At 39.1% G+C, this 13141-nt stretch overlaps 2 protein-coding genes across 22 annotated transcripts in view; one reads left to right on the forward strand and one right to left on the reverse strand.

The window, feature by feature from the left end:
- LOC139761858 (uncharacterized) overlaps positions 1 to 3803 on the forward strand; it is a 255590-nt gene extending 251787 nt beyond the window's left edge. For all 13 annotated transcript variants that reach the window (XM_071686406.1, XM_071686409.1, XM_071686412.1 and 10 more), the window contains one exon: positions 2326 to 3803. In XM_071686406.1, the coding sequence (XP_071542507.1) occupies positions 2326 to 2545 (220 nt within the window). In that variant the 3' untranslated portion in view covers positions 2546 to 3803. The remainder of the gene's footprint in view (positions 1 to 2325) is intronic.
- Positions 2906 to 13141, reverse strand: part of LOC139761857 (uncharacterized) — a 557099-nt gene continuing 546863 nt past the window's right edge. For 8 of the 9 annotated variants that reach the window (XM_071686401.1, XM_071686397.1, XM_071686400.1 and 5 more), the window contains 9 exons: positions 11179 to 11260; positions 10091 to 10237; positions 9913 to 9968; positions 9524 to 9655; positions 9193 to 9375; positions 8812 to 8993; positions 8239 to 8390; positions 6931 to 7009; positions 2906 to 5823 (listed from right to left, as the gene is read on the reverse strand). In XM_071686401.1, the coding sequence (XP_071542502.1) occupies positions 4620 to 5823; positions 6931 to 7009; positions 8239 to 8390; positions 8812 to 8993; positions 9193 to 9375; positions 9524 to 9655; positions 9913 to 9968; positions 10091 to 10237; positions 11179 to 11260 (2217 nt within the window). In that variant the 3' untranslated portion in view covers positions 2906 to 4619. The remainder of the gene's footprint in view (positions 5824 to 6930; positions 7010 to 8238; positions 8391 to 8811; positions 8994 to 9192; positions 9376 to 9523; positions 9656 to 9912; positions 9969 to 10090; positions 10238 to 11178; positions 11261 to 13141) is intronic. The other variant, XM_071686405.1, reaches the window with a different exon arrangement.

The following is a 13141-nucleotide window of genomic DNA, read 5'->3' on the forward strand; positions in this document are numbered from 1 at the left end:
GCCTTCTACGGCACGCAGGGAATACGTGGGAAGTATTCTTTCTCCTCTGTCCCCAGGGAGGAGGTGGAAAGATGGAGTGAAAAAGATTTTGAGTGATCAGGGCCTGAACATGCAGGAGGGTGAAAGGCGGGCAAGGAATAGAGTGAATTGGATCGATGTGGTATACCGGGGTTGACGTGCTGTCAGTGGATTGAATCAGGGCATGTGAAGTGTCTGGGGTAAACCATGGATAGTTTTGTGAGGCCTGGATGTGAGAAGGGAGCTGTGGTTTCGGTACATTATACATGACAGTTAGAGACTGAGTGTGAATGAATGTGACCCTTGTTGTCTTTTCCTGGTGCTACCCCGCACACATGCGGGGAAGGGGGTTGTCATTTCATGTGTGGCGGGGTGGCGACGGGAATGAATAAGGGCAGACAGTATGAATTATGTGTATGTGTACATAAGTATATGTCTGTATGTGTATATGTGTATACGTTGAGATGTATAGGTATGTATATGAGCGTGTGTGGACATGTATGTATATACATGTGTATGTTGGTGGGTTGGGCCATTCGTTCGTCTGTTTCCTTGCGCTACACACACATACATACAATATATATGTTCCTGTGAGTCCACAGGAAAATGAAACACGATAAGTTCCCAAGTGCACTCCGTGAAATAATCACATAATCAGGGGTTACATGAGAGAAATATAACAGTCAGTTAATAAACAATGAAGAGACAGCAAGGACACCAAATGAATGTCAATGAATGTGGCCTTTTTTGTCTTTTCCTGGCACTACCTCACTGGGGGGAATGCTGTTTCATGTTTGGCGGGGTGGTGACAGGAATGGATAAAGGCAGGATGTATGAATATGTACATGTGTACATATGTATATATCTGTGTAAGGGTGTGCATGTATATATGTGTATGTGGGAGGATTTGGGCCACTCCTCGTCTGTTTCCTTGTGCTACCTCGCTGACGCTGGAGATGGTGATTAAGGATAATAAGTAAATATGTCAATTTAATTCAGGATGATGATCACATTGCTCACCCATTCTCTAAGCCCAACCTGACCTCAGTTCCACATCTGGACAATAACGGTTTCACATGGCCTTTCTCAGTATTAGTGATGGACTTTCTTGTGTAATATTGTTCTGTGTTTTTCCTCTACTGTAAGATTTCTATTTTTCTGTTTCCCTGTTTTAATTTTATTGTACTACCATTCATGAGATTGTTAATTTGTTTAGTGTGTCCCTTACTTTTATGTGCTGTGTTTTTATATTTTGCTGCATTTTACTTTTCTTATCCAAGTTTTGTGATGTAGTATTTTTCTCATTTTTGCGGTTTCCTGATGAAGCCTCTGTAAAGTCGAAAGCTTGATTGTATTATATGGTGGACTATGGACAACTGATGTTTGAGCACCCACCTAATGGTAGAATAATACTGAGGAAAATTAGAACATAAGAAATATATATGTATATGTACATGTAAGAGAGATGTGGTAATAAAAAAGAGTTGGTTGAGAGAGTAGAAGAGGGTGTATTAAAATTGTTTGGTCGCATGGAGAGAATGAGTGAGGAAAGATTGACAAAGAGGATATATGTGTCTGAGATGGAGGGAACGAGAAGTGGGAGACCAAATTGGAGATGGAAGGATGGAGTAAAAAAGATTTTGAGTGATCGGGGCGTGAATATACAGGAGGGTGAAAGGCGTTTAAGGAATAGAGTGAATTGGAACGAAGTGGTATACTGGAGTCGACGTGATGTCAGTGGAATGAACCAGGGAATGTGAAGCGTCTGGGGTAAACCATGGAAAGTTTTGTGGGGCCTGGATGTGGAAAGGGAGCTGTGGTTTTGGTGCATTACGAATGTGGCCTTTGTTATCTTTTCCTAATGCTACCTCGCACACACACATGGGGGGAGGGGGGGGTGCCATTTCATGTGTGGCGGGGTGGCGGCGGAATGGATGAAGGCAGCATGTATGATTATGTACATGTGTATATATTTATATGTCTGTGTATGTATGTGTTGAAATATATAGGTATGTATATGTGCGTGTATGGGCATTTATGTATATACATGTGTATGTGGGTGTGGTTGGGTTGGGCCATTCTTTCGTCTGTTTCCTTGCGCTACCTTGCTAACGCCGGAGACAGCGACAAAGTATAATAAATTAATAAATAGATGTGCATGTATATAAGTGGAATGGTCAGTTCCTCCTCCCTCACTTTATCTTTCTCTTCCTCCTCCATCTGTTTTACCACTATCAGCTCCTTCTATTACATCTGTATCCGTTTTGCCTCCAGGAGTTCCTTCATCTTTTGATTCTTCTTTTCCAGTTCCTTCATCTGGATTTTCAGTGGAGGGCCACAGATCAGCTTCACCACCACATCGGAAAAACCTGTCCCATCTGTAGTTATATCACCTTCAGAAGCAACCCAAGAATCAGATATGATACCGGATGCAGATAAAGAAGGCATTTCCCAGAAAACAAAAGAAACCATCCCTGAAAATGTCCTGTCAAACAACAAGGTGGAGCTTCTAAGCAAGGCAGTGTAAAACACCTTCAAAAAGGTCTACCATTACCTGAATCTGTTCATGAAGAAGAGGAAGAAGACCTTAAAACAAGTTCTGTGGAAGAGGATGATGGCAGTGCAGAGGAGACTTCAGAGACTGCTCCAAAACCTATGAACCTCACCCTCCTGCAAGGTTAGGCCCCAAATTTCCTCTTTGTCAACATTTCTCACTCATTCTCTCCATGTGACCAAACCATTTCAAAACATGGAGCCTGCATGTTTTAAGAAATTTCATTCTTCCTGTCATCTTTTTCTATTTAATTCTTAAAGAATGAGTATTTATTATTTCACTCGGTATTATTTGCAGGAGAGGAAATACAATTGAGGATATGAAAAGAGCAGAATAGAGCTTTGCTTTATTTCTATGTCCTACAGTAAGATCACATCGGGGCTTTAAACTTAATAGCTGGGTAGTAATACAGATGTAAAATAACATCACATCAGGGCTTTGAACTTAGTATAAACATTGCTGTAATACTCTTAAATAATTAAAACCAAGACACTCTCCTAATAATATGTGAGGGCAGTAACGGTCACTATCTGCAAAAAAATAATCAAATGGAAGAATTTTTATTTTTTCACTACATCACAGGCGAAATTTGCAATTTTGTGTTTTCTGGAAAGGATTACAGTATGGCTGTCTCCCTTATTTGCAAAACAAGTAAAGAGAGCTTCTGTGTATTTTCCTTACAACACAACATTGCTGTTACCGCCATGGTTAAACTGACCTTTACTACCTGGGCAGACTGACCTACCGAGCCCTAGCACTGTTAGCACTTTGCACACTGGGTAGAAAAACAGGTATCACATGGCACCACATTGCATATGTAGACGTGTGTGTTCCTGCAAATGGTATATAGAAATGGCCACACTGATTTCTGTAGACAATAATCCTGGCTGAGATGTGTGCCATGAGCTAACATTGTCACTTGGAAATAGTCTATCTGGGTAAGAATAATCTGCAGCAAGTCTGACATGGCTCTAATAACAGTTCATTTAACACTATATATTAACAAAGAGCATAACCATTAGGATGATTGCAAGAATTAACAATGGAAGCTAATGACAACCAACCCAACCAGAGCAACAACTGAAAGGCATGTAAAAGTTGCGTCACTGCTCAGCATAGCCCAGCACACACCCAATGGGCCATTTATATATAATTCGTGTTTTGCCATTGTCAACAAAAGGGTACTGGCATGTTATGTAATTTCAAAAACAATTAATATATATAAACTATTTTTGCGCTTTTCATTGTGCATATAATAAATTACAGTAATCTGGACTCTTGATAGGGTATAAGCTCTTGAGATGAATTTGTAAATACTTCATGCTCATATCAGATATAATACACTATAGTGTGAGTGATAATATATATATGTATTTTCAGTTACATGAGAATTATGTACAACCAACTGCTGAGTCTATCATACAACCATATTATTGTTTAGGTAACACTCAGTGGGCTGTGGTACTGCTCAGCATTTAACTAGGCATAGTGGACCTATTTTTCGACTTTGAAACATTCTCTAAGAATGAACTTTTTTTTACTTCCGAATGTAAATATGGATGCCACATGAAGTGACAAAACAAACAGGTCTCATAAGGCAAAATATAACCCCATATTGTTCCTACTGCTTGTGGCTGCACAAATGCAATGAGAACACTGGGAGAAAGACACACACCTCCTAAAGGAGTTCAGCTGCTTTGGCTGAATGCAGCTTATGGGAAGGGTGGGGGCATAACAGGATCTGTTCTGTGGACTTACACAGCCTGACTAGAAAATTAACACAACATGAACTGGCCATCAAGTGATTCATCTACTGAATGGTAACGGCAATTTGTCTTCCCAAGGTGAGGCATATACCCCTCACAGTCTGCAACCAAAGACAAAGGCTGAAGTGCATAAGGGTAATTAGGATTGATACCTGCACAAAGGAAGTTGTACCATCTTGGAGATCACTTGTGTCATGGCAAGTCAGAAAGCTGTGGCAGTGCTTAGTCGTTCGCAGTCGTTCGTCAGGTTTCGGTCGAGAGGAAGGAGGTGAGCTGTTCCATCACAGCTCGTGCATCTCAGAGCTAGAGGTGATATCCACATCCTCAGACCAGCTGACATCCATGTTATTTCCATCGTTGTGAGGATTTATGTTGTTATCATCAGAATCAGAGGATGGTGCAGAAGGAAGGCGTCTTCGAGGGGGTCGTTTCCCTCGACCAGGGAGAGGTTCAACTGTAAGGGCATCACTAGTATACTGTTTCAACAGTTCATCAGGGTCACCAGTATACTGTTTTAATAGTTCGTCAGTTATCATAGCTTCACCAGCACCCTCCTTTGGGCACCAAGGTCCATTTTTGCGGCCAAGGGGTTGATTGCCGGATGAGTCTTGTTTGGCATGTCGTTCACCATCACTACTATCACTGTCAGAATCAGTGGAGGAACCCCCTTTTAAATCACACTGAGAAAGTTCTGAGTCACTGGCAGCCTCAGAGCTACTCGTGAGTCCAACACCAGAGAGCTCAACAACTTCAACAAAATGATGAGTACTACTTGGAGTTTCTTCATACTCATCCTCATCTGGGTCCTCAAGAAGATGGTGTTCTATTCTATCCCTGACTGGTGATCCATTTTGTCGAGAGGCATTTATCTTGACTGGAGATTTTGGCTGATGGACAGGTACTGTCCATGCTAGACCAGTGGGAGATACTCTTTCCATTTCACTGCCTCCTTCACTACTTTCTGACGTGGTTCGCCGAGATCCTGGTCGACTACCTTGGCCACTGGTATCAAGGGATTTTCCATTTACCTCTTTAGGCTTTTCATTTACCTCTTTTGCCTTTCCATTTACTTCTTTTGGTTTTCCATTCATATCCTTTGGCTTTACATCAACATGCAAACCATTTCTGTTTAAACTGTTTGCTCTGTTGTTATGAATGACTCTTCGCACATGTGTGGGTGTACGGGGGCGGTCTGCAGCACTCAAAGATACAGTCCGCTGAGGTCGAGGTCTAGGTGATGGTGGGAGATCCAAAAAGCTATCATCTGACTGGGAGTCATTAAGATCTAGGATAAAGGAGACAGAATTTGATTTCTCCACTACAGCTTTCACACATGGTGATGGTGGAGGAGATTCAAAAGAAAGCTCTTGTACTCTGCTGTCTCCATCAACACCATCTTCGGAAGTCAGACCTAGTCGGGACCTGCGTTTACTGATGTCACACTTGGAGGGTGATATTTTTCCTGATGGAGATCGAACAGCTACCCTGTGAAAAGAAATTTTCAAATTCAGAAAGTGTGAAAAAATTAAAACAAAAGATGAAACCATGAACAGCTGCATAACTGATTACCTGTTTAGTCGATCCACGGGAAAGGCCATTAATTTGGGTATAATACCATTGAAAAGAAATGTAATTTAGGTCCAATATTTTTTCCTACAATAAGGAAGACACAAGGATGACAAACTAGCACACATGTAACAAAATGCCTGATCTAAACAAGCCATTGCCAAAGCCAGAACATATACTAAATTTTTTTTTTTAATGTGGTCCTATTTTTTAAAATCAGCATTAATAAAAAATATAAAGAATCAAAAAAGAAAACTAAGCTATCACATACACTTTTTGACTATATACACTCTTTTGACAAAAAAGAAGCTATCATGCATGATGCCTCACAACAATAATAACAACTGGTGAAGGAAAGGGGTAGGTAAAAATACTTTTGGGCCAATTCTAAAATTACACAAGTAAAAATTTGTAGCATGAAAAAAAAAACTACACTATTATGTCAATAAATGATAGGTAATGTATGAAATCTACTTGGAATCATATATACAAAAAAAAAAAAAAAATGCTTGTGAGTCATAGCTTAAATAAATAAGGTCTGGGGTATATACTTGAAAGAAAAACTTTTTACATATTGGTATGTTTTCTTTTTAAATCTAATGGTAAAGTTTCCTTTGGTAACTGAAAAATACATGAATGATAATTTCTTTGAGCGTTCGATAACATATATATATATTATTTGTAATAAAACAAATACACAGTTTTGATATCTACAGAGTAGATGCTTTTACATCTTATATGCAGCCACAAGGAAAAATGTTCATTCTCTTTACCATAAGAATGGCAAAAAATGCAGCAGCATTGTTACAATAAACAGATTAAAAGAAACTTAACTTTTAGAATAATATCAACATATATTTTACATCATTTAGTCTTAGTGAACAAAGCTTCACAAAAGAAAAACAACTTGATTACATTATACAAAAAAAAAAAGGGACATAAAGGGGAAGGGTGCACAGGTACTTTTGATACCTGTTGGTGCTGGAGTGCAGGGCAGTAGGGTGATAGGAGTGCTGGGATACGTACCTGGGAGATCGGGGGGCAGCCTGAGGGGAGGGCGCCCCCTCTTGGCGCCGTGGTGTTGCTGGAGAGCGGCTCACGAGATCTGTAAAAGGTGACCCGAGCGTCAGGTGCAGGCCGGTGGTCAGACCAGTGGGGTACGTAAGCACACAGTGGGAGGACCGATGGTGCCTTAATGTCGGTATTGTTAACTAAGCTAAATTTGGAATTCCAAACTAAAGGGCAAATGCCCTTGCATTCATTGTCTGATTTGGATTGATATGATTTTATTTACACTATAGGCAGATCATATTTTCATTATTTTCATGGAATAATAACTGCATCTGAAAAAGTACTAATAACTACTTGCATAAAGCTCTCACTACGAAAAGATGTTAATCATGCAGCGGCTGAATCACATAAATTTCTGCAAAACTTATTTGTTATACAAATAGGGAAACTGAAGCATTTAGCATTTGCTTTTATTTCTTCTCTCTTGTAAGTGTATAGCATCTGGTCTTACCATCGGCATCATATGTGCATGTGCAGCATTCCACAGTATTATCCAAAGCTGTGGTCTTCTATTAAATATTTACAATATGCAATGTTGAACATTCATCATATGTTTATATGTTGCAATTGACTGTTAACCATGTTCTTTCACCTGCTGTTTAAAAGCACTGATCCCACCACCACAATGTTGTGCTTTGGATAAAACTTCATGCAAGACAAGCACATGCAGCCCAAGCCTGGCAGATAAAGGCAAATGACCTGGCTCACCAAGAATGAGGCAAATGAGGAGAAACACACAACAACGTAATACTGTAGCTACAAATTTCTCATTAAAAAGAAAACTCCCATTTAGGTATTGGGTAAAGACTTAAAAACAGATATGGAACACAAGTATATCACTAAATAAACATGGATCTACCTTGTCTACGCCCTCCGAAAAGACATCTGAAGCCTTGCAAAGAGGTTACATGTTTAAACACACTGCTAAATATATGCATCACTCAAAGGTGAGCCACAATTTTGGTAGATCTTTGTTTCTTAAAAGGTTAAAATTTACGAGTCCCTTTACATTTCTGACAGTTTTTATGGTAATTTTTTTTTTATTGTTGTATGCTTGCCCTTCTAACCCAATGTGTCTCACCATAAAAGCACACTACAATTTATTGATTGCTTTACACTGATTTTGTAATAAAACTGTCATGAAAGCAGATTACTGGGATGTACAGCAAAATGATCTTTAGTACATAATTCAAAAGATTTTGTATGAAGCCCCAGTTATTTATCATTCCTCTACATTTAAACATTATAACGTAATTAACGTACCAAGAGTGGAAGAAGGCATGGAAGTAGACATGATCTCCTCCCGTTGTCGAAGTTTCCACGCGAGTTCCTCATTTTCTAAGCTGAGTCGCTTGTTGGCATTGGATTCCTTCTGGTATATTTCAACCAAGAGTCTGTGCTCATTTACCAGATGTCTGTGTTGAAAAAAAAGTACATTAAAATCTATGCTCTTGCACAAACAAAACCAAGTCCTGTACAGTATAACCATAACAATATGAACTTTGAACAAGTGAAATATTAGTGCTGGTTAGTCCTAAAATAAGTTCTCTGTAACCTTGCAAATGATTTTACTAAAATGAGTATTAAAAGATACACTAAAGAGAAAACTGAAATTCATCAAAACTTTTGTAAAACTGATTCAATTTCATGAATATTTTTAGATATAGGAGCAGCTAGATCAATTTTCCTCACATAAAATCATAAAATAATTACCAGCTGGTAAGGTGAGCTTTTGCAAAATGCTTGCATAACCTGGCTATATAAAGTAAATTTCAATCACTTAAAAGTTATAAAACCTTAACTTGTAACCCTTTCTGTATAACAAAGAATTATAACCTTTCTTGGAGAGCTTTCTTCTCCATCTGAGCTTGGAGATCCTCAGTTTTGGCCTGGAGTGCTTTAGCTCTGTCTCGAGCTGCCTCCAGCTCACTTGAGAGTCTTTCCATCTCTACTACTTGTCCACGGAGATCATGAATTTCTGCATTTTTCATTTCCACCACAGTCTTTAGAGAGTCAACCTGTAAAAAAGTACTCTTGAGCCACTGGTTTCTCTCTCCTTGAAGTAGAAACAAATAGTTCTTCTGAAATACAAGATTTTGCAGGTGCACCACAATATTAAAACACAGAAAACACTGTATACAATATCTAAATAAAATGTTCATTGCAAGACAGCTAATATATTTTAATTCTGGCAGTCGTAATGAGTTATGCAATTACCTCACTCTTGAGGGAAGAGCACATCTTCCGAACAGCTTGTAGTCTGTGGTCAGTATCATTAAGGAGGGTTTCCTCTAGTTTCTTAGACTGAATTTTTAGAGCCTCTTGATCTTGAAGTAAGCGGAAATTGGCTTCTTGTAATTCATGTTCCCGAGCTCGCCGTGAGGATTCCAGCTCACGCAGCTAAAAACAATTTCATTACCATTCTCAGAGATATTCATTAGTTAAGTGTGTGTGTGTTGTAAATTCAGATATTTCATTAGCATAATAAAGCAGTAATAAATTTTCTTATCTAAAAATCATCTTTAATAAAGGACTTAAAACTTTTTACCTTGTGTGTGTGTTGGGTATTGAGCTCTTGTACAGCACAGAGGTGTTTCTCATGCTGAACATCCAGTTTATTTCGCCATTCGCCTTCAAGCTGCTCTACCTCAGCAGAATGGGCTCGACTCAGTGCCTCACGCTGTGGTAACATAGGTGTAATAGAATGTAAAATCTATGCCAACTGGAATTGTATTTACCGGTTTTCTTTTCACAAAGATCATACCCCAAAGAAGTCGAATGTAGTACCCCATCATGGATACAGTTAAATTCTTTGATACATTAACATGCACTTCCTCATTTCTTTTCATTATGAATATTATATATTTAAAAGCATATTTCAATATCTGTATCTTAACTAACTGATGACATAAATCATTTACAAATGATATTTCATACCTGGGTTTGCTGGTCTTCGGCAAACTGAGACATTTCTTTCCGGTGCTTCTCAAAAGCTGGGGTAAAATGAAGCCATTAAACTACTGTAATGTATTTAAAATTTATAGCATGTTTGTCTTATTTACACTAAGTTATGATTTTCAAGATTAAACAAATGAATTAAGAAAAACCGACTAACCCAGATCCATTTCATGCTGGTGTTGCTTGGTGAGTTGTTCAAGGGTCTGGCGATGCTGCTCCTCAAGCTGCAGCACCTTTTGCTTATGCTGCTCCGTACTGGCGGCCTCTGCTTCCTGCAGCCGCCTAACTGCTGCACTGCTCTCATCTAAGAACATCTTTTTATGTAAATATGGAATACTGGTCCTAAGTTTGATTTCTTATTTTCATAAAATATATTCGATGTTTTTTCTAATTCAGATCTTATTTATTTACCAATACTATCAAAAGCAGTGGTTGAAAATTATGCAATTTGCTGCCCTTTTTTCTATTTCAATTATGGATATTATCAGACCTCAGGCTAATGATAAATAACTTAGCTATAAGAATCAGTTTCAGGGAAGTAACAAATTTGATTATCATCAAAATTATGACACTACAGGTATTTCATAATGAAACACTTCCATTTAATATTTTCATTCGTATGAGTAAAATCTGATATTTGCCATCCAGAAAAGCTTACTAAAACTATTTCTTTACAAACTGTGCCTGAGAAGATGGAAAGGGTATTAAGAAAGAGAAGAAAATATCAATGGAAGAGGGATAAGTAAGAGAAGGAAAGATGCATGGATGAGACCAAGAATTTTTAAACTAAAGTACAAAAGGGGCTGATATATTAACAGAATTGGTGGGAAAACTTCTTAAAAGGAAATGAACACTGGTTAAATGAATGACATGAAAAATGCAAGACCAAAAAGAGAGAGAGAAGACAAGAAATGTATACTAATATACATAATTATCAAGAAATAGGGTATAAATAAATATGGAGGAAGAAAAAATGAAAGTGCAGTCAGCATATAAAGGCATCACTAGAAGTGATTGCTTAATTTTTTGGGATGAAGCACTTACATTCTACATATCTACATAAGAGCCCACTACAGTATACTACCCTGTGCCAGTAATGGCACCTCTAAAGAATGGGTTGTCATTGAGAAGAGCTCATGCTAAGCTTTGTCTTGGCAGATCTTTATGCATTCATACATCACGACCCACAAGCACCTTAAAGCACTCATGAACCAGTGGACAAACACATCCTGAAACAGTACTGACCTAGGCTGAGGCGCGTTTCGGTAAGTAATGTATTCAGTCTCACCACTTCTGCCTTTAGTCGTGGGGTGGTGAAAGGGTCGTACTGAAAAGAGAAAAAATACATATAAATTTCATCTGAAATAACAATATTTACATATCAATGGATGAACTGATAATCATAATCAAAATTCTTATTCTTCTACATGATCTAGTTCTGTTGCATCAGCACAGGATGTAGTTTGGGATCCATACCTCACTATTCAATATGGTCTTTAGTTTGTGTTTCAGTGAAGGTCACAAATATTGCATTGCACTCATTTTCAGCAAAACATGTGTAAATGGGATTTCATTTGCTCTGTTATTTAAGTCCCTGTATGTTGGCAAATACAAAAGATATTACATGGCTTGCGGTGATATGTTGGGAGATTACTATTATCTGTTCTGATGAACAGGTGAGTTCTTTCAAGTCCTTTACAATTATGACGAGGGAGACTAGTGTCATTTCCTCCACTGGTAGTTCTTCCCTGCCTCTGTTTGGCCCTGTGTCTAAAACTAAACAAGTTAGTGTATCGTGATGGGTTCAAGGGTTACGTTCAAGACGCACATAATCTCAAATGATGATTTACACAATTCTGGATCTTAAAATCTGAATCCTGCTCCTTGCAAACATTTACCTTTCTTATGCCAGTTCAAATATTTCCAAGGGTGTTTGAATTTAAAAAATTCCCCGGTAAGATATGCTAAAACTTGCCATGCATGCAGTTTCCCTTCACATGGTCTGGGAGAGTTTCCTGGCTTGTGGTTTCTTCCTTTCCCTCTCCTTCCATACCTGAGTCTGCGTTTCTATCACCTGCACCCATGTCTGTGCTAGAGATGTCCTGACCTGCACCTTCTCCCTCTCCTTATAAAAACATCTTTTGAAACTTCATATGCAAGTCTAGATGCATCATACTAGTTACAAAAGCCATTAACATGGCTATAATAAAGATCATGGAAAAATAAATAATGAAGCACTCGAGAATGAAGGGTTTGGGGGGCTGCTGCACTTGACAAGAGACAGTCGAGTGGAATATCGATTAACATCCGGTCAATACATCTTGCTATCGGCCTCTTGAACACTTGGTCGAGATCTTCCTTACCATTTCCCACGGTCTGTGACTGTGTAACTGAATATGATCAAAATACGCGAGAGGATTAACGAATAAAAGACCAAAAGTGAGACGGTAAGAGATCATTGTAGTACCCCCAACCACGTACATCCCTTAGTACCCCCACCCACCTACATCCCTTGACGGCTATCGCTTGCGGGGCCTCAGCCGGACGCAGGTGATGTCAGGCTCCAGGGTATGTAGCGCAATTCAGCCTACAATAATGCAACTCCAGCTGTTTCATCCCATGCGGTGCTATGATTCGGCCTACTAAACCTGGCAACATCTTACCCACACTGAAACCCCACACTGAACCCGACGGCGCAACCCTTGAGATTGAGATGGTTGGACCTCTAAACTGACCAAACCTTTCAGATCGTGGAGGACGCTTGGATATAGGCACATGAGGATAAGTGGGTACGGGCAAGCGTGGCTGCCTTCCACGGACTTGCACTCCAGTAGTAACCTAATCATGTCCTATACGAAATTTTGTTTAACGATAATCCAAAAAAATGTTGAATTACAGGCCCCCTTGGGCCATCGAATCCTACCTAGTCTCACAACCTAGGCTTAGCAACAACTTGGCACTAGAAATGACCTTGTAACTAGGTAGGAAGTACCTGGTGATAATGGGACCTCTCTAGTCATCCGGAAATGACGAAAACCCTCCCCCAGCGAAAGCATAGTAACTATAAACAGATGGCAAAGTCACTAAAAAGTGAAAATTGACACATATCTAATGGTAGTTAGGGTCCTTAATTAAGCCATGACTACGAAGTTGCGATCCGGTCTCTAATGAATAATGGGGTACGGCCTTTGACTCTTAAGGAGGCCAT

This window comes from Panulirus ornatus, chromosome 42 (genome assembly GCF_036320965.1).
Source record: "Panulirus ornatus isolate Po-2019 chromosome 42, ASM3632096v1, whole genome shotgun sequence".
NCBI classification, from domain to species: Eukaryota; Metazoa; Arthropoda; class Malacostraca; order Decapoda; family Palinuridae; genus Panulirus; species Panulirus ornatus.